Source organism: Delphinapterus leucas, chromosome 7 (genome assembly GCF_059928025.1).
Source record: "Delphinapterus leucas isolate spDelLeu-1000000601 "Yukka" chromosome 7, BTC_Dleu_Yukka2, whole genome shotgun sequence".
Taxonomy (NCBI): domain Eukaryota; kingdom Metazoa; phylum Chordata; class Mammalia; order Artiodactyla; family Monodontidae; genus Delphinapterus; species Delphinapterus leucas.
In genome coordinates, this window is record NC_143135.1 from 2,607,104 (window position 1) to 2,625,393 (window position 18,290).

An 18,290-nucleotide genomic window follows, 5' to 3' on the forward strand; every position below is an offset into this window, starting at 1 on the left:
GCCTGCCCGATTGTTTATTGATTACGCACCACCACTACCGCGCGTGCGCCCCAAGAGCAGGGATTTTGGTCTGTTTTGTGGGTTGTTGTGGACCCGGCAATCTGTACACCACAGGCTCAGCGTGGGCTGCGCGCCTTTGAAGCCCCATTGGCAGAAGAGGAAACTGAGGCTGGGGATCTAAGCCGCTTGCCCACGACCACCGGTGGGGGCGAACCCCCCTCCCCACCCCCCTCCCCACCCCCCCTCCCCACCCCCCTCCCCACCCCCCTCCCCACCCCCCCTCCCCACCCCCCTCCCCACCCCCCCAGCCTGGGCGGGGCTCCCCGGCCCTTAGGGAGGCTGTGCGCGGGACTGGCCCTCAGCCGTCAATCTCGCGCCCAGCGGCTGCCGAATGGAGCGCGCGGTGGCCAGGAGTCAGCTCAGGGGGTGGGGCGAGGCGCCGCGGCCAATCGCGGGGCGCGAGGGCGCCGGGCCTCACAGGGCCCGTCTCCGATTGGTCGTCTGCCATTACGCCACATCTTGGGACGACCGGCTTGGAGCGCGCGAGTAGGAGCGGGTGCGGAGCCGGACGCGGAGACTGGCGCTCTGGTAAGTGGGCCAGCTGCGCAAGTGTGAGACGCGCGCAGGGGAGCGGGGGGCGAGCAGATCCGGGGGCGTGCGCAGGTCAGGGGTGGGATGGGTGCGCGCAGGAGCGTGGAGGGGGGCTAGTGCTCTGGCGAGGAGGAGATGCGTGCTCAGGTGGGCAGGGGTGCGTGCGTGCAGGTGAACAGAGGCCGGAGATCTAGGGGCGCAGGTTGGCCACCCGAAGACGGCCTTTCGGAGGTGCTCCGTCCCCCGGTGGTCGGGAGATCCCGGAGGAGCCGGGGCGGGGCGGAGCCAGGTGGGTGCTTCCTGGGCCGGGTGGGCCGGTTCCTTCCTCGGGTGCCCCGCGTGAGCGGATGCAGTTTTCTGTTGAGGAAACGCGGATAATTTGTCTTTGCTCACCGAGAAGGTGGGAGCAGGTAGCAGGAGACTCTGAATTGCTTTACTAGGAATAGATTAATGGGGGGGTGAGGGGGGGTCGATGCACGGCGGGCAGGGCAGGGAGTGCTCACAAAAGACCAAACGCTCCCTCTTTTCTTTTCCAGCCTTCCCGACTAACTTAAATAATGATGTATTGCCCCTTTCCTGGACATTTTATAATTTTATGAAAAAGGTTTTTAAGGGTAGGAATTGCTCTGGTGAGATTTCCGACAAAAGGTAAAGAAAGGAGACAGGAAAGTTGGAAATGAGGAATCGTGTTTATCAAAAGTGGTGTGTGAGACCTGCCATTTACTGGGTGTCTCCTGAGTGTCCGGCACTGGGCTGGGTGCTTTGACCTTAATTCTCAGAACAACCTGTGTGTACTTGGCATCGCCCCCATCTTACAGATGAGGGGACTGAGGCTCGCGAGAGGTGAAGTGACATGTAGAGTCATGTACTTAGCGGCAGAGCCGGGGTTCAAACCCAGAGACACCGGCGACATGACTTTGGTTTGGGGGGAATAGCCCCGTCGGCAATGCCTGCATTTAGTAGGAGGGTGGGGGTGGGGATGAGAAGCTGAGAAGCTTGGGGTTTGCAGAGGCCAGGTGATGGTTGAGCAGCCCCAGGCACCTTGAAGGTCCCCAGGAAGGCGGCAGGAACAGGCCTGAGGAGGATGGAGTTACCCCACCTGCATGACACTCGCCACTCAAAAACCAGGACGGTTTGCCAGGCAGAAACCCAGAAATAACCATGCACAATTAATTCTTGGAAAACTTCCCACAAAATCCTTTTACGTAACTACTGCTGCTAAAAAAAAAAGTGGCAGATTTATGCAGCAGATCTACCTATTTATGTAGAAGATCTACCTAGTCGAAAGCTGCTTTCTAAGATCAGAGAGAGTGAAGAAGCAAACTTACAAAAGAATTTAGAGGTAAACGGATTTTGGGGGAAAAAAAAGAGGGAGAGTGGGTGTGTATCGTGTGACAAGTAGCTCGTGAGACAATCCGGAGAATACACAGCAAAATTCAGTGACTCCAGGGGCTGGATTGAGGGGATTTGTTGTCTGACTTTCAAACTTCTGTTGCAGTGATGGTGTTACAGTGAGCGTATATTTTGCAACTTTCAAAACACAGAAACCCTGTATCTGTAGTCAAAGCTGCAGTTTACCCTTTCGAATTAGAGGTCAGCGTTTCTGGAATTTCCTTCCAGGGCTCACATGTATTTCTGGAGGCCTCAGAAGCGCCCCAGGAGCAGGTTGCCGTGCCCCAGCCAGGACCTCAACCCTCCCCAGAGAAGCCAGGCCAGAGCTGTCCAGTGCCAAGAGCAGCCTCTGCATTTGTCAATTGAGGCTTGTGAATTGCATGTGCCAGTTGAGGGAGTGACCACACCATCGGCAGAGGGCCCGGAGGGGGGGGGATGCAAAAAAGCTGCAAGTAAACGCAAGAATGACCCCCGAAATCACTCCGCTATGCCTTGAGAGCAGATGACCTCCCTGACCACGGAGGGAGCCGCAGATGTTTCCAGAATTGTGGCTCTGAGGACTCCAAGAGCTGTTACAACAAGTCATTTCATCGTTGTTAAATTCTTTTATTATACAAGTGTCCACTAGAAAAACTAGGAGAAGGCGGGACGGGGGGGAAAGCCCACGTGGATGTCCCACACTACTGAGGGTTTGGGTATACGGCTTTTTGAATAGCTTTTTAGTGATAGATCGTCTTGCGGCTTGCCCTTGTGCTGTAACATACCAGGGAACTTTTTTCCACGTTAAGCTCATTCTTTTTAACAGTTGGTGAGTATTCCCCTGCACCGGTGTGTCAGTGTTTCTCTCACCTGTGGGTTTACACAGCCATCTGTATGTGTCCCAGGATAAATTCGTACAAGTAAATGCTGGGTCAACCTGAAGGTCTACCTGGCCTCTGAAACTGTTCTCCCACCAGGAGAGCAGCTGCCCAGCTCTCACCGGTTCTGAATTGTATCATTCCTTTAAGTCCAAGTTGGGGCATGTCTGTATTTTTCAGTGTCTACCACTCCTTGGACTAACAAATTTCCAAAACAGAAGCCCTGCTGTTCCGTAACATTCCAACTAAATGTTTCTGTATGTATGTTAGGGTAGTACCTGGCGCAGCACTCAGAAAGATTGGCTCTCGTCATCACTACTCTGAATTTTACTCCACAGCCTCCCAAGTGTGTCACAGAGGGTGGCGTGCCCGCAGACCCAGCTCCATCCCTGTAGGTCTGTGCTAGCAACTTGTTCCGCTTTCCTCGCCTCAGCCCCCTCATCCGTAAAATGGGCCTAATGACGGCAACTCTCCAGGATTGGGGTGGGAATTCTATGAGCTAATGGGTGCTTGGAGCTTGGTAGATGCTCAATAAACAGTCGCCACCTATGATAGGTTGTATCATCCGGTATCTCATGTTCTTTTAATACCCTGCGGCTTCCCCATCCGGAGTCAGAGCCTGCTTCCCCTCCCCTTAAAAGCTGGTGGGCTTGTGACTCAGTGTAGCCAGATGAATGTGCTGGGCTGACGCGGGGCAGAAAAGGCAGCTCGGGCACCTCCTCCCACTGCCTTGAGTCCGCCATGCTGGGAGGAAGCCCAAGCTAGCCCACACCGAGCGAGCACGTGATGAACCGCCGCTCCGGGACACCCCAGGCCATAGCTACTTAGCCAGCCTCCCCAGATTCCCAACCCATGGGAACAAAGGACGAAAGACTGTTTGTTTGTTTTGTTTTGACCGCACCCCTCAGCTTGTGGGATCTTAGTTCCCTGACTGGGGATTGAACCTGTGCCCTTAGCAGTGAAAGCATGGAGTCCTAACCACTGGACCGCCAGGGAAGTCCCGAAAGATTGTTGTTTTAAACCACTACATTGAGGAGTGATGAGCTGTGCAGTGGGTAACAGAATCCTCTGGGGTTGGGCCTTACAGGTGCATCCCCCTTAGACCTCTGACAGGCCAAACGTCACCCTGATGTCCTGTGTGAGCCCCGCTGAGCCTTCCTGAGGCCTGGGTGGTGCTGGTGGCGGTGTCGGCAGTAGCCGACTCTCTGGGGCGGACTCTGATGGGGCTTGGGTGGGGCTCTGAGCACTTGGCCCCGTGACCTCATTTACCCGACAGAGTAAGTTACTTTGCGGGTGAGGAAACCAAGCCTAGCGGAGAACTTGCAGCCTTGAGGGTGACATCTGGACCTCCTGGGGGTTCACCATGCCATCCCATCCCTGCCATGGTCCTGGGTCTCTGATGCATCTCCAAATACCAAACCCTCAAGGTGCCGAAAGAACTGCCACGGGGCTTAAGCCTTCTGTTGTGTGCACCCCGAGCTGTCGATGGTGATGTCCTCGGCTACAGAACATTGGAGGCACTCACCTGGACTGCTTTGCTGTGAGGAGCCCACAGACGTCTCCCCCGCCGGGGCCACGTAGTGGCCAGACTTGCCCTTGAGGTTCTCACTATGATTGCAGGACGCCTTCAGCAAAAACCATCATGGAATGTTGAGGAACGAGATTTATTGCTCACAGGTCCTGTGGGTACACGCAGCCAGATTGTGGGTAGGAAGAGGGTGTGGGTGTGGGGCTGGACGCTGCCTTTATGAGGGCGTGAGGGCGGGGTGTCTAGGGTTTCGGGGGGTCACTCTTTATTGGTGAATTTAAAGCATAGGAACAGGAATTAGGGTGTGGGAAGGGAGCAGTGCGGTTACTCAAGCTGTCAGTCGCTAGGTTACCCCGGACTTCCTGAATGAGGGCCCTTGGTGGGTTGGGGGACGCCTCGATCCTTATCTGGTGGTTCTGCTGGTGGCTATGTGTTTATTCAAGGTGGATGGCTTTTGACATGGATGCTTACTGTCAGGCGCTTACACTACATCATCCCAAACCCTCAGGAGAAACATCCCTTTATCTTTGGCCTGTGGAACTCAAAATCCGGCCCAGGGAGCTGACCAGGGTGCCAGAAAGCCCCCAGGCATTTCCCTGGTTCCTTCCTGGGTGTGGACACGAAACCTCCTTTATCCAGCTTTAACAACAAGTGCAGAACCTCGTGTGTGTTTGTGTGTGTGTGGGGGGGGGGGCTTTGATGCCCCAAGACACTCAGGAAGGTCACGGGTCCAGTAAGTCTCCTGAGAACCAGCCTCCGAGCCCAGATTACTGTCAGTGATGCCCTGTATTCTTGGGATCTCACTGGCTCCTAGAACGTGCGGTGGGAATGTGCAGGCTCTAGCGGGGCTTGATCCGGGTCGATCTTGTAGAAACGGTTCAGAGGCACGTGCGCTGCCCGGTGTGAGTCTGCAAAGAAGCCAGCTTTGGCTCGTTGCTGTTCACCAGCTCTGTGTCTGCCGTGTTAAGGCTCATCTGCAAGACAACTCCTCCATGAAGCCCTCCATCCAGCTCTGCCCGTTGTTAATCAGTGCTCACTCTTCGGCAGACGGTGTGGGTGCCAGGCAGAGAAGCTGCGTGATAAGATTGCCTTCTTCTGGGGGATCCCCACCCGTGGGGGCCTCTTGCGCTTTAGAACCCCTAGGCGCTGAGCTTGCGCCTTTCACTTGGTCCCAGCGGTGGGCCTCGAGAAAATACCATCTGGGTCCTTATCTCCCTTTGTTCCCCTGAGTCTCTTCGTGTCCCCTGCAGGACTTTGTTCAGCGGGTTGAAAAGGATCAAGCAGGCCTTGTGGAGCGTGGGAATCTAGCGACTTGAAAGGGGGCAGTTCGAGAAGGAAAACCTGCGTTCTGCCATGAAACCGCTTGGTAAGAGGTTGGAGGTAAGCCCATCTCAGCACTGCTGCTCCTGGGCAAAGGCAGTGACTTTTCAGCTTTGGAAAAGTAAAGGCAGCTGGTCCATCAGCTCCTGGTATCAATTCTCGTCTGACTCTTAGCAAAACAATAAATTACATCCAGAATACCACCCTGTGCCCTATTTTCAGCCATCTACTGCCAAGGATGTTACTTACACCTTTATTAAAATTTCAGTGCTTATGACAGAGGGGTGAATGAACGCTATTATAAGCTCAGAATAATTATTTGGGCTTGTTTTAATCCCTAGAAGATACGCTTCTTCCTTTTGGCTTTCCACATTTAGCTCTCAACCTGTACATTTCTGGCCCTTTTGCAACTTTCCAGCACGTTAGATCAGAGTAGCTGCTATGTACCAGGCTCGGTATTCTGTGTTTTGGGGCTGTAAAGATGGGTGGTCCCCGCCCATAAAGAACTCTTCAGCCTGCCTTGTACATCACAGATGCTCCATAAACTAACCTGTGTAAATTAACTTAAGTGATGTGGCTGCAGTTTTCATTACTGAAAAATTGTAAATGAACACACAGTTGTATTAAAGTAATTCATGTTCCCATTTAGAATAAAATCAGTGTTAAGAGGCTTATATACAAAGTGAACAGTTCCGTGACTCATCTCATAGCCTCACTTCCCAGAAGCGAATACTTTTCATTCTCTTAGCTACTTTTGTGTGGTTTTCACCTGCTTCTATCTAAACCATTTCCTTTCAGCACTCCCAGTTTTACACGTTTCCTTCTATACATCTAGTAGTCAGTCAGTAATCAGAGTTTACGTGGTTCTGGCAAAGTTATTATTATTTACTGTTAAGCCAAGTAATGTACTATCATTATGGTTTGGGCTTTTTTCCCCCTTTGTATGGCTTTTTAATCTTTCTGGAGTTAATGGTTGCCTCACTTTTTCCATATACTCAGGTTTCTATGTATCTATCACTAATTTTTTTTCTGCATGTTTTAACAGAGCCATCATACATATCAATGATTTTTCTACACACTCGAACACAACAAAATGTGTCATTTCCACTCCTCCCTCACCCCCGTAGCCATTCATCTGGTGCCGGTGTGGATTGGTTACTGTCTGGTCCACTGCTCAGCTGTTATCTGGGGACTTCCTCTTGTCCTTTCACTGGGCATTTCTTTAGCAGCTTTCTTGGATCCTGTGTCTTCTCTGAATAATAGTTAACCTGGGAATAGAATTGTAGGTTGAAATAAGTTTCCGTCAGAATTTTGAGTTTTCCACCCTTGTTTTCTAGAATCCAGCTTGCTGCTAGCGTGACTCTTAATGCTGGATTTTTTTTCTGAAAGCTTTTAAGATCATCTTTTTTTTAATGCCTGATATTTTGAACCTTGACAATTGTGAACTTGTTCTAGATGTGGAGATGTCACTGCTTCCCCCATATTATGACCACTGGTTGGCTTATATGTTGGTACAAGATGAGTGGCTATGGGTGGGAGAGAGGAATGGAAATGATAAATTGTGTTGGGAGTATGTAGAAAAATTATTAATATGTATGATAGCTCTGTTAGAGCATTCAGAAAAAAATGTTAGTGATAGATGCATAGGAACCTTAGAAAATGGAAAAAGTGAGGAAACCATTAACTCCAGGAAAAATAATAAGTCATATACTGAGGAGGGGACATTTTATATGAAACCTGAATGAGGAGACCTGTAAAGCGTGTTCTAAGCTGAGAAGTAGCAGGTGTCATGAACAAGATAAACCACGTTTAAGGATTGGTAGGGAAATCTAGAAAAATGGTACAGATGAACCACTTTACAAGGCAGCAATAGAGACACAGATGTAGAGAACAAACGTACAGACACCAAGGGGGGAAAGTGGCAGGGGAGGTGGGGGTAGTGGTGGTGGTGTGATGGACTGGGAGATTGGGATTCACATGTATACACTAATATGTATAAAGTAGATAACTAATAAGAACCTGCTTATAACAAATAAATAAATAAAATTAAAAAAAAAAAGGATTGGTAGAGACCTCCTTGTGCCTGGAGCAGAGGGTATGAAGGGAGAGTGGGGAAGAGGGGAGGAAGGAGCACATTGTGGGAGGGTTCTGAGCCACAGGCGTCCGGGTTCACGTAGTAAGAAGGATGTTCTGCTGTCGTTGGAAAATGAATTGAGACAGGCAAGAGCAGAAGTAGGGCCATGTGGGAGGTTATTGCGGGTTCCAGGAGTGAGTCTAAGATGCACTGATCTCTTTCCTGCCTGGAATCTCCCATCTAGGACAAGATAAAGAATAGGTGAATGAAGGAGGCCAGCCCTGTGGGGCCTGTGAACAGTGGCAGGGAGGTGCAGTGTCCGTTTGTCACGGGACGATCTGAACGCAGTGTCTCCTTCCCTCAGGGCCCAATGGCTGCAAAGTCGCAATCCAACGACCCCAAAACCGAGAGTCCTGGCAGCATCAGCAAGGCTGCGACCCACGGGCAGTGGGGCCGTGCCTGGTAAGGCTCTCACCCGTCTTCCCAGCTAGAAAGTAAAGTGGAATCTCAGTGAGAGGTTGCCAGCCTTTGGGATTTCGTGAACCTATTTAAAAAATTCTTTTTATCAGCAAGGTTATCATTAGTAGCGGTTTCCCCTTTCAGAGAGCGAGGAATTACAAGAAGAAGAAACTAAAAACGGATTCCAAGGACAGCTGGTGCCCTCGTACCGCCCTCACTGTGTAGCACATGGGGGTCATGGTTGTCGAGCCATAGAGTGCTGGGGACTTGGTGAATGTCCCCCATGGCCCAGAACGGGAAGCCTCTGGCCACCTGGGTTGTGAAAGGCCTTCTGCCTTTCGTGCCCTGGGCCCTGGGCTTTCTGGGGGTGCCCACGGGTCTGTCGGCCTTCAGTGGAGCATGCAGGTGGGGTGCCTTCCCCAGGCAGTGGGGGCCTTTGCGCTGCGAGCTGACAGCCTTCTCTTGGGAAGCACTGGCGGCTTTGCACGTGGAGCAGAGCATCCCGTGCGTCGGGTCGGAGGGTCAGGAGGGCGCCACATGACCTCCTACCGTCCGTCCGCCCCACAGGGAGGTGGACTGGTTTTCCCTGGCAAGCGTCACTTTCCTGCTGCTGTTTGCACCCTTCATCGTGTACTATTTCATCATGGCCTGTGACCAGTACAGCTGCTCCCTGACGGCCCCCTTGGTGGACATCGCCACCGGGCGGGCTCGACTCTCGGACATCTGGGCCAAGACGCCACCTGTGACGACGAAAGCGGCCCAGATCTACGTGGCATGGGTCACGTTCCAGGTCAGCCCTCCCGGCCTCTGGCCACCATGGTCGGGGCTCCGCCTCTGCAGAGCGTCCCCTCCTGCCGGGACAGTCCTGGCCCCTTGTCAGGGGTGGAGTCCTGGCTCACACTGGCGTCCTCATTCCCGGGACCCAGCAGGGAATCACCTGCAGCCCGACGGACTTAGCTCTGTCTTCAGATCAAGGGCACCTGGTGGCATTTCAGTGTCCGACTCGCTTTCCGCTGAGCCTCCTCGAGGTTCAGGGCTGTGCCCAGCCCTGCGGGGACCTGCTGAGCAGGAAGCAGGACCCCGTGGCAAAGCGTGAGGTCGTGGCCCACCAGGGAAGCCCCACGCACAATGGGGAGCTTATCCTAAAGGGCCGCTCTCGGTCTCAGCAAAGCCAAGGCTGTGTCCCCAGCAGGTGGTTGCACAGACCTGGCCAAGGACAGCCTTGGCTCTGCTGTGACCCCACTGGCCTCCCAACCAGAAGGAGTTCATCAGAAGGCTGTCTGCACCATGAACTTGGTGAGCAGGTGGTGTTTATTATCTGAACCCAGGAGGTTTCCAGGGAAACGGTGCTGTGAGATGCCACACCCTCCCCGCCCTGGGGTTTCCTGCCCTGAAGGAAGGCTTTGACCACTACTAGCTGTTTCTCCCCACATTCCCAGCTTTCGAGCTTCAGATTCCCTCTCATTTCAGGTCTCTTGGTCCCTTTGGGTAAAAAGTGATTCAGAGCAGCGAGAGTCACAGTAGAGCCTAAAGGCAGAAACAACCCACGTGTCCATCGACAGATACGGACACACACAATGTGGTGCATCCACGTGGTGGGCTGGTGTTCTGCCGTGAAAAGGAAGGAAGGTCTGACAGGCTACAGCGTGGACGGACCTTCAGAACATGATGCTCAGTGAAAGAAATTAGCAACGAAGGGACAAATCCTGTCTGATTCTGTTTATGTGAAAAGTGCAGGGTAGGCAAATCCATAGAGACAGAAAGTGGGTTAGTGGTTGTCAGGGGCTGATGGGCAGGGGCCGAGGGGAGTGACTGCTTGTGGGTGTGGGGTTCCCTTTTGGGGGGGTGAAACTGTCCTATAATTAGACATTGGGGAGGGCTGCACGAGCTTGGGAGCGCACTGAACACTTTCGGCGAACACTTTCAAAGGGTGAGTCGTACAGAATGTGAACTAGTGGGTTGTCCCGAGGGGAGTGGCCGAGTCCCGTGGGGAGACGGCTTGGGCGCTCTGAGTAGTGATGAGTTTCCTGTTCAGGGCCCCCTTCAAAGCCCGCAGTCAGCCTGCAGCCAGAGCTCCCGGAGCTATAGACTCTTCTGGAAGAAATAGCTGGCTATGAGTAGGCTCTCTCCCATTCCTTCCTGCCTTCCCATTTATCATCTCGGTTAATAAAGCACGGCTGTGTCGAAGCACAGCCAGGCCCCCCCAGCTCACAGGGGATTTAGCGGAAAATCTCTGTGGCTCAGGTGCTTCTGTACGTGCTGCTTCCTGACTTCTGCCACAAGTTTCTGCCGGGTTACGTGGGGGGCGTTCAGGAGGGCGCCATGACTCCTGCAGGTAAGCCGGGCCCCGCCCCTGCTGCCCACCACCTGTGCCAGCTCTGCCCTCCCTTCATCTCACGGGGCCTCCCCCCACCCCCGCCCCCGTGCAGCTTCCATCCCAAAGGCTGCCCCCGGACAAAGTAAAAACTTTGCTTGGGAATTTCCACACCCCGGGACCGCCCCAGATTCGAGGTGGGAAGTCACCTTGTCAGTCGGGGAACGGAACGCGCCCTGCCCCACACTGGCTGTGTAGCTGGGCTCACGGAGCATCTCCCCGGCGGCGATACTTCGATTCCCCCAGGGGCACCTGGCGGGGCGGGGCTTTTGTTAAGGGGTCCTTGGGGCTGCCTGGCCCATTCATTCCCCGCAGTCACTGAGACCCCACCCCAGCACACAGAGAGCACCTGGTCCCTCAGGGAGGCTGCTGGATCCCCCGCCAGGTACCCTAGGGGACGCTCGTCCGCTTCTGCTGTGGCTCAGCCCCAGCCTCCGGCAAACTGCAGGCTGGTGACTCAGCCTCTGGCTGGTTCCAGACATTCTGCACCCTCTCACCCTTCCAGGACCTCGGCAAGCAGGAGCGGTTAGTCCCCAGCTCACAGCGTGAGGTGTACCGCGGGCATTTTGACCCTAGGGGCCCGAATTGCAGCAGCAGCCGACTGGCTGTCAAGCCTGGGGTCTGGAGACCCCGGCAGCTGAGGCCCAGAAAGGCGGCAGGGCCGGAGCCAGGAGCTGTTACAGCTGGGAGAACGCCTCCAATCTGCCCTCTTCCCTCTGCAGGAATCGTCAACAAGTATGAGATCAACGGCCTACAAGCCTGGCTCATCACGCATCTCCTCTGGTTTGCTAATTCCTACCTCCTCGCCTGCTTCTCTCCCACCATCATCTTTGACAACTGGATCCCGCTGCTCTGGTGTGCCAACATTCTGGGCTACGCCGTCTCCACCTTCGCCATGATCAAGGGCTACTTCTTCCCCACCGATGCCCGAGACTGGTATGTCCTCAGCGGCCGGTCGAGCCCAAGATGGAGAGTAGGTGCCTTTTTCTGTTACCTTGGGCTGGGAGGTTGCAGAGCCCTGAGGATTGAGAATCCTTGAAGGAGGAGCTTAAAGGAACCTGATGGACTCTGGGAAGCATCCTTTCCAAATGTCTGGGTGGCTTCTCCCGCCTTAGGGAGGATGCAGTTGAAGATGGCCGAGTCCATCCCTGGTGGCCGAGCTGTGTCGTGTAGGGCTGTCAGGAAGCAGGGGGGTGGAAAAGGCAGCTTCTGGTCGGGCGGCAAAGGCAATCCATCACCTCTTTTTCTGGAACGTCAATGTGGCCTGAAACGGTCTTAGTGAGGAGTCCTGTTTTCTCAGTGGCTTTAATGTAAGAACTTCCCAGGGAGAGCCTTACTGATTGGTGTCCATTCTCATGGGGCCCTGGGTTGGATAGTTATCAACCATGCATCCATCTCTCCTTCATCTATCCATATATCCAGTTCTTCATCCATTCATCCACCCACCCTTCCACCCATCTGTCCATCCATCCACCCATCCAACTCATCCATCCATCCACCTACCAGTGCACCCATCCACCCATCCATCCATTCATCCATCCATCTCCCCATCCAACCACCTACCCATCTATCCATCCCCCATCCCTTCCTCCACCCCTCCCTCCCTCCCTCCCTTCCTGTCTCCCTGTATCCATCCATTCACCCATGCACCCATTCATCCAGCCCATTCATCCATCCATCCATTTATCCATCCATCCGCTTATCCATCCATCCACTTATCCCCCCATCCCTCCCTCCCCGCCTCCTTACATCCGTCCATTCATCAAGAGATGTTTGTTGGGTTCCTCCTGTAGACAGGTGTAGGCAGTGGGGCTTTAGGTGTAAACAAGATGCTTATTCTCGGGGTGCTTACATTTTAGTTTGGGGGTCCAAATGAAAATAAAGTATGTTTCCTTTAACTGTTACACCTAAACTCTTAGGAAATGTGTTTGGTTGGTGGTACTTTGAGCTTGTGTGATTTTTTTTTTTTATCAAATAATGAGGCTGGTCTTCTATGACTCATGGAAATCATTTTCTCTGCTTTATAATCACATCCCCTATTGTAGACTTTGTATATTTGGCTTCTTTCTACTTATCCTAACTGAGGGAAATGGACACGAAAATATGTTTCTCTGACTAGTACCGAAATCCCTGTGTATGTACAGCAAGTTATACTTAATGAAGGTCTCCACATGGGTTATCATGGCTGATTCTCTGATCACTCCTGGAGAGGGCTATGGGTCAGGTAACCAAGGTAATGAAACATTAAACTTGCCCAGCAAGGGATGGGTGTGGGCCCTGGAGCCAGGCACCCGGCTCTAAGCAGCGTGCTTTTTTTCACATCTACCTTGGCATCACTTATAACTCCACTTGCCCACGGGAGACCCGAATGCCCTGTGAGTCTTTCAGAATAAAATCTCTGTCCAGTCGAGCCAGTTGGGCAGCTCACCTGTGCTGTGCCTCCAGGGAGCCTGGAGTGGGGAGGGAGGACCCTGGGTGCTGGCCCAAGGGAGGCTTAAGCACAGATACAGTCTCCCCACCTTCCTTGGAGCAGAACAAGCAACTCAAGGGCCAGAGGTGAACGAGGAGTGAAGCACCGAGTCTGCGGGGAGAGAGGGAGGCTGACGCGACCTCTGCCTGCCGCATCCCTGCAGTTCACGGCAGGTCTCCCCCCAGGTCATCTCTCTTGGGCCTGCCGTACCCGGGCTGGGCTGAGCACCTGCGTCCGTGCCAGCCGAGTAGGCTACTTGTGAGATGCGCTCGTTAACGACACGCATCTGTTCTTTGTATTTTAAAGCAAATTCACAGGCAATTTCCTTTACAACTACATGATGGGCGTTGAGTTTAACCCCCGAATTGGGGAGTGGTTTGACTTCAAGCTCTTCTTCAATGGACGCCCCGGGATCGTCGCCTGGACCCTCATCAACCTGTCCTTTGCAGCCAAGCAGCAGGAGCTCTATGGCCACGTGACCAACTCCATGGTCTTGGTCAACGTCCTGCAGGTAGCCTCTCTGTGGCCCAGCGGGGTGGGAGCTCTGACACCCAGTGGGCGCTGGGGAAGCCTGAAAGCCAGATAGTTTTCAAAAGACCGTAATCTGCCACCTTTACCTGGGGGTCGGCCCCCTTCCCATGCGTCTCTGGTCAGTACACGGCCGCTTCTGTGTTGCAGGCCATCTATGTGCTGGACTTCTTTTGGAACGAAACCTGGTACCTGAAAACCATTGACATCTGCCACGACCACTTTGGGTGGTACCTGGGCTGGGGGGACTGTGTCTGGCTGCCGTACCTCTACACGTTGCAGGTGAGAAGCAGGGGCAGGGAGCCCCCCGTGACGCATGCCCAGCACAGCAGCACTGAGCTGTAAGGTCCCCGGGCCCCCCCAGCGCTGCCCTCGGAGCAGACACAGCTGAGCACATGCCGAGCCTTGTCGTCACCCAAGTGTCTGTTTTTTTTGGGGGTGTGGGGTGGCGCCAGAACCTGGAGAAGGGAGGCTGCTCCCCTGTTTTAGGAAGAAGAGAAGGCTTAGTGTACAAGTCAGCACAGGCCACTGTAACAAATACCACGGACCAGGCGGCTTAAACAACAGGGTTCATTGTCTCCCCGTCTGGAGGCTGGAATCCGAGACCCAGGTGTGGGCAGGGCTGGTCCTCCTGAGGCCTCTCTCCTCGGCGTGTAGACGGCCGTCTCCTCCCTGTGTCCTCACAGGATCGTCCCTCTGTGTGTGTCTGTGTCCTGACCTCCTCTTGTAAGAACACCAGTCCTGTGGGATCAGGACCCACCCTAGTGGCCGCATTTTACCTTCCTCACCTCTTGAAAGAAAGACATGCAACTCCAAAGACAGTCACATTCTGGGATGCTGGGTGTCAGGACTCCGACATGTGAATCTGGGGGACACAGCTCAGCCCATAGACTGAGAGAAGAAGATGATACGGAGTAAACTTTGGGTCAAAAGAAACGCTTTGGGGGATCTGGGTGGATGGAGGTGGGTATTTGTATTCATGTGTGTTCAAATCTCAAGGCTGAAAGGATGAGAGGCCTTCTTTCCTTCCGTCATTTGCATTTAAGCTTTGAGTATGTACACGCAAGAGTGGAGGAGATGCAGGGGGCCCTGTGCTCTCGGAGCTCACAGCTGGCAGGGAAAGTCCCTGACACAGGCAGTCCAGTGCGGGGAGGGGGAGCTGGACAGGAAGTGGGGTGTGACCCCTGAGAGAGGGCCAAGGAGGAGCCCCCAGCCAGTAGATGGGGGTCACAGCCAGGCTGAGAGCAGAATGATGAGCCTGAGGGTAAGAACATTCCAGAAAGGTGGAGTGGGGAATATATCAGGGTGGGGGAGAGGGCAGAGGGGGGCATTTAAGGCATGAGACAGTTCATCGTGGCTGGGACACAGGACATGGGGGTGGCAGGAAGCCTTGCCCGATTGGAGGCTGGAGGATCAGAGGCCAGCACCGGGTGGGAGGCCTACAAGAGGGGAGTGTTCCAGGAGAGAAGAGGTTGCTGGGGGTTGGGGGGCACAGGCTCCGGGAAAAGTTCCCACGAGTAATGAATCAGGCCGGGTCCCCAGGAGAGCCTCAGCACACGCTGCAGAGTCGAGGGTAGAAACCTCAACTGGGGAGCCCGAGGGACCTGGGTTTGCACCTCTGTAGGGCTGCCAGCCGGGGGAGGGGGCCTTGAGCTCGTCCCTGAGCATCTCTGAAAAAGCAGGGCGGACATCACCTCTGTTAGGGCTGGGCATCCTCGTTCCTGCACCGCCATGTTCTGAGGCTGTTGGGGGATAGGGGAGAGGCCTCATCATGAAGCCCCCCGCACCCCTCCCAGCTCACAGAGAACAGCCCTGCTTTCCTCTGCGTGGCATGCGGGCTCCTGTGTAGGGTGGCTGCTTCAGAGGCCTGGCCAGATGCCCACCTGCCCGTTCTGTAAGCAGGTATGAAAAGGTGTGGCGGTGGGGGAAAGAGCAGGTTCTAGGGCACCTGCTCGTTCTGTGAGCAGGTATGAAGAGGTGTGGCGGTGGGGGAAAGAGCAGGTTCTAGGGCACTTGAGTGGTTAGCGGTGGCCTGCCTTAAACAGGACGTGCAGGAGTGGAGAGGACCAATGCTGACAGACCTTGTCGGCTGGCCAGGGTGTGCACAGGCAGGTGGCGAGTGGTTGCAGCCAGTCCTGCAGGCGGTGATAACGGGGCCCGTGGTACCTGGCTGACTGCCCTGTGTGGCAGCGTGAAGCAGGATCGCTGGGAGAGCAGGAAAATCACAGCAGGGTGAGCAGGCTTGAGGGGAGAGAGCCCTGGGCTGGGGCCACCAGTTCTGGACTCTGGTCCCCACGCTGGATCCTCTGGACGGACCCTCTGGACTCATTTCTCTGCTTGGCTGGTTGCAGGCTCACTGGTTCCCTGATTTTGTGAACACCGCTTTCCAAGCATGCAAAGCATTGGCAGTAGATCACACACACACACACACACACACACACGTATGTGTGTTTATTTGATTACGTGACTCTGGTGCATTCAAGTCCAAAATCTTCAGGGCAGCCAGCAGGCTGGAGGTCCAGGGAAGAGTTGGTATTGCAGCTGGGTCTGAAGGCCGTCTGCTGGTGGAATTCACTCTTATTCCAGGGACTCTTTTATTCTTAGGGCCTTCCACCGATTAGACGAGGCCCACCTACATTGCGGAGGGTGGTCTGCTTCATTCAGTCTAATTGGAAACATTAATCCCATCTAAAAAATACCTTCGTAACAACTAACGTTTGACCAAGCGTCTGGGTCCCGTGGCCTAGCCAATGTGACACATTAAATTAACCATCACAATATTATATTCAAATAATACTTGTAATATTGTTATATAATATGTATACTATATATGATATACATGTGTATGTATGTATGTGTAGATAGATAGGAAGGTAGCTAGGTGGGTAGGTAGGTGGATATGCAAATTTGCATATTTACTTGTCTGATCCCACAGCAACCCTCCGAGGCAGGCGCTTCTATTTACAGGAGAGGAAACTGAGGCGGGGCACGGGGGCAGCCGGTCAGGTGCACAGCAGGGGTTTGAACCCAGGCCGTGCTCCCGAGCCCGCGGTCCCGCTCAGCCCGCTGACCTCTCCCGCTCGCTCTGCAGGGTCTGTACCTGGTGTACCACCCCGTGCAGCTGCCCACCCGCTACTCCCTGGGCGTCCTGCTGCTGGGCCTGCTGGGCTACTACATCTTCCGGATGGCCAACCATCAGAAGGACCTTTTCCGCCGCACGGACGGGCGCTGCGTGATCTGGGGCAGGAAGCCCAGGGTCATCGAGTGTTCCTTCACGTCGGCCAATGAGCAGAAGCACCGCAGCAAGCTGCTGGTGTCCGGCTTCTGGGGCATGGCCCGCCACTTCAACTACACCGGCGACCTGATGGGCAGCCTGGCGTACTGCCTAGCCTGTGGTGGCGGCCACCTCCTGCCCTACTTCTACATCATCTACATGGCCATCCTGCTGACCCACCGCTGCCTACGGGACGAGCACCGCTGTGCTAACAAGTACGGCCGCGACTGGGAGCGCTACACGGCCGCCGTGCCTTACCGCCTGCTGCCCGGAATCTTCTAAAGGGCTGCCCCGGGAGGAGCCCCCAGCGGGGCAGGGAGGAGAGCTGGAGTCAGGTCCTCTGGGGCAGCAGGATCTCCGCGCCGCACTCCAGGAGCCTCTGCGTCCTCACCTGTAAAATGCAAACAGCCCGGCACTTGTCCTGAGTGGAATTCCGGGGGCTTACACCGACTGCCTTCTCGCCAGCAGAAGTGACCAGCTTTCTCCGTGCAGTGTCCCCAGGGTGGGAGGATGACCTGGCTGGCTCACAGATGACGCTGTTTCTTCTCTGGGGTCTGAGCCGCCCGCTGCCCAGACAGCAGGAGTCCGACACTGAACGGGATGTCTTCCAGCCCCCGTGGTCAGTCCTGCCCTTACTCTTGCTAAATAAAGTAGAAGTGGACACGTAAGCTGTGCCAGTTATCAATTGACTGCCTTTCAGCTCCAGGTGCAGCCTGCATCACCTGCTCTGCGGTAGTGAGCTGTGCCCTTCAGACTTCTCTCCTTTGCACGTGCACCTCGTTACATTTGTCTGTAGAGGGCGCTAAGGGATGCTACATGAGTAGGGGCATCTTCTGGTTCTGGTTCTTGTACAGACTTGGCCCAGGCAACCCAGAGAACTTGGCCACACCATCCGGGGGCCTCACCCAAGCCTTCCCCAAGGAGACCTGAACCCCAGCCTCGGGGACGGGACACCCTTCACGTGTTTTCTTACCTTGGGCACACTCCTTGACCCGTAAGTATTCTGGTTTTTTGTTTTTTTTTTTCAATTTACTTATTTATCTTTGGCTGTGTTGGGTCTTCATTGCTGTGCGCGGGCTTTCTCTAGTTGCGGCGAGTGGGGGCTACTCTTCATTGCAGTGCACGGGCTTCTCGCTGCAGTGGCTTCTCTTGTTGCGGAGCACGGGTTCTAGGTGCGCAGGCTTCAGTAGTTGTGGCACGTGGGCTTCAGTAGTGGTGGCTTGTGGGCTCTAGAGTGCAGGCTCAGTAGTTGTGGCGCACGGGCTTAGTTGCTCCGTGACACGTGGGATCTTCGCGGACCACGGCTCACACCCATGTCCCCTGCATTGGCAGGTGGATTCTTAACAAGTGCGCCACCAGGGAAGTCCCCACAGATATTCTTGACAGCTCCCTTTAGACGTTATGCCCTAGTCGAGTTAATAAT

General features: G+C 54.4%; 1 protein-coding gene across 3 annotated transcripts; it reads left to right on the forward strand.

Annotated features, from left to right (window-relative positions):
* The first annotated feature begins 464 nt into the window (after window positions 1-464).
* DHCR7 (7-dehydrocholesterol reductase) lies at window positions 465-17,535 on the forward strand. 3 transcript variants are annotated; one of them, XM_022591122.2, is made up of 9 exons: window positions 465-588; window positions 5,619-5,748; window positions 8,127-8,224; window positions 8,789-9,011; window positions 10,466-10,556; window positions 11,318-11,531; window positions 13,372-13,576; window positions 13,744-13,875; window positions 16,685-17,535. In XM_022591122.2, exons 2-9 carry the CDS (start codon window positions 5,722-5,724, stop codon window positions 17,147-17,149), a joined length of 1,455 nt encoding a protein of 484 aa, XP_022446830.1. In that variant the 5' UTR covers window positions 465-588; window positions 5,619-5,721; the 3' UTR covers window positions 17,150-17,535. The 3 variants fall into 3 exon arrangements, with proteins under 3 accessions (XP_022446830.1, XP_089770476.1, XP_022446832.1); XM_089914350.1 differs by lacking the exon at window positions 465-588 and adding an exon at window positions 8,007-8,023 and having other exon boundaries at window positions 4,616-5,748; XM_022591124.2 differs by lacking the exon at window positions 465-588 and having other exon boundaries at window positions 4,616-5,734.
* The last annotated feature ends 755 nt before the right edge of the window (window positions 17,536-18,290 follow it).

Bases quoted from the DNA above. Each gene is read 5' to 3' on its own strand.
- DHCR7 (XM_022591122.2), top strand. From the start codon at position 5,722: ATGAAACCGCTTGGTAAGAGGTTGGAG. The intron at 11,532-13,371 runs GTATGTCCTCAG...TGTATTTTAAAG, and splicing joins CCCACCGATGCCCGAGACTG to CAAATTCACAGGCAATTTCC. The intron at 13,577-13,743 runs GTAGCCTCTCTG...TCTGTGTTGCAG, and splicing joins TCTTGGTCAACGTCCTGCAG to GCCATCTATGTGCTGGACTT.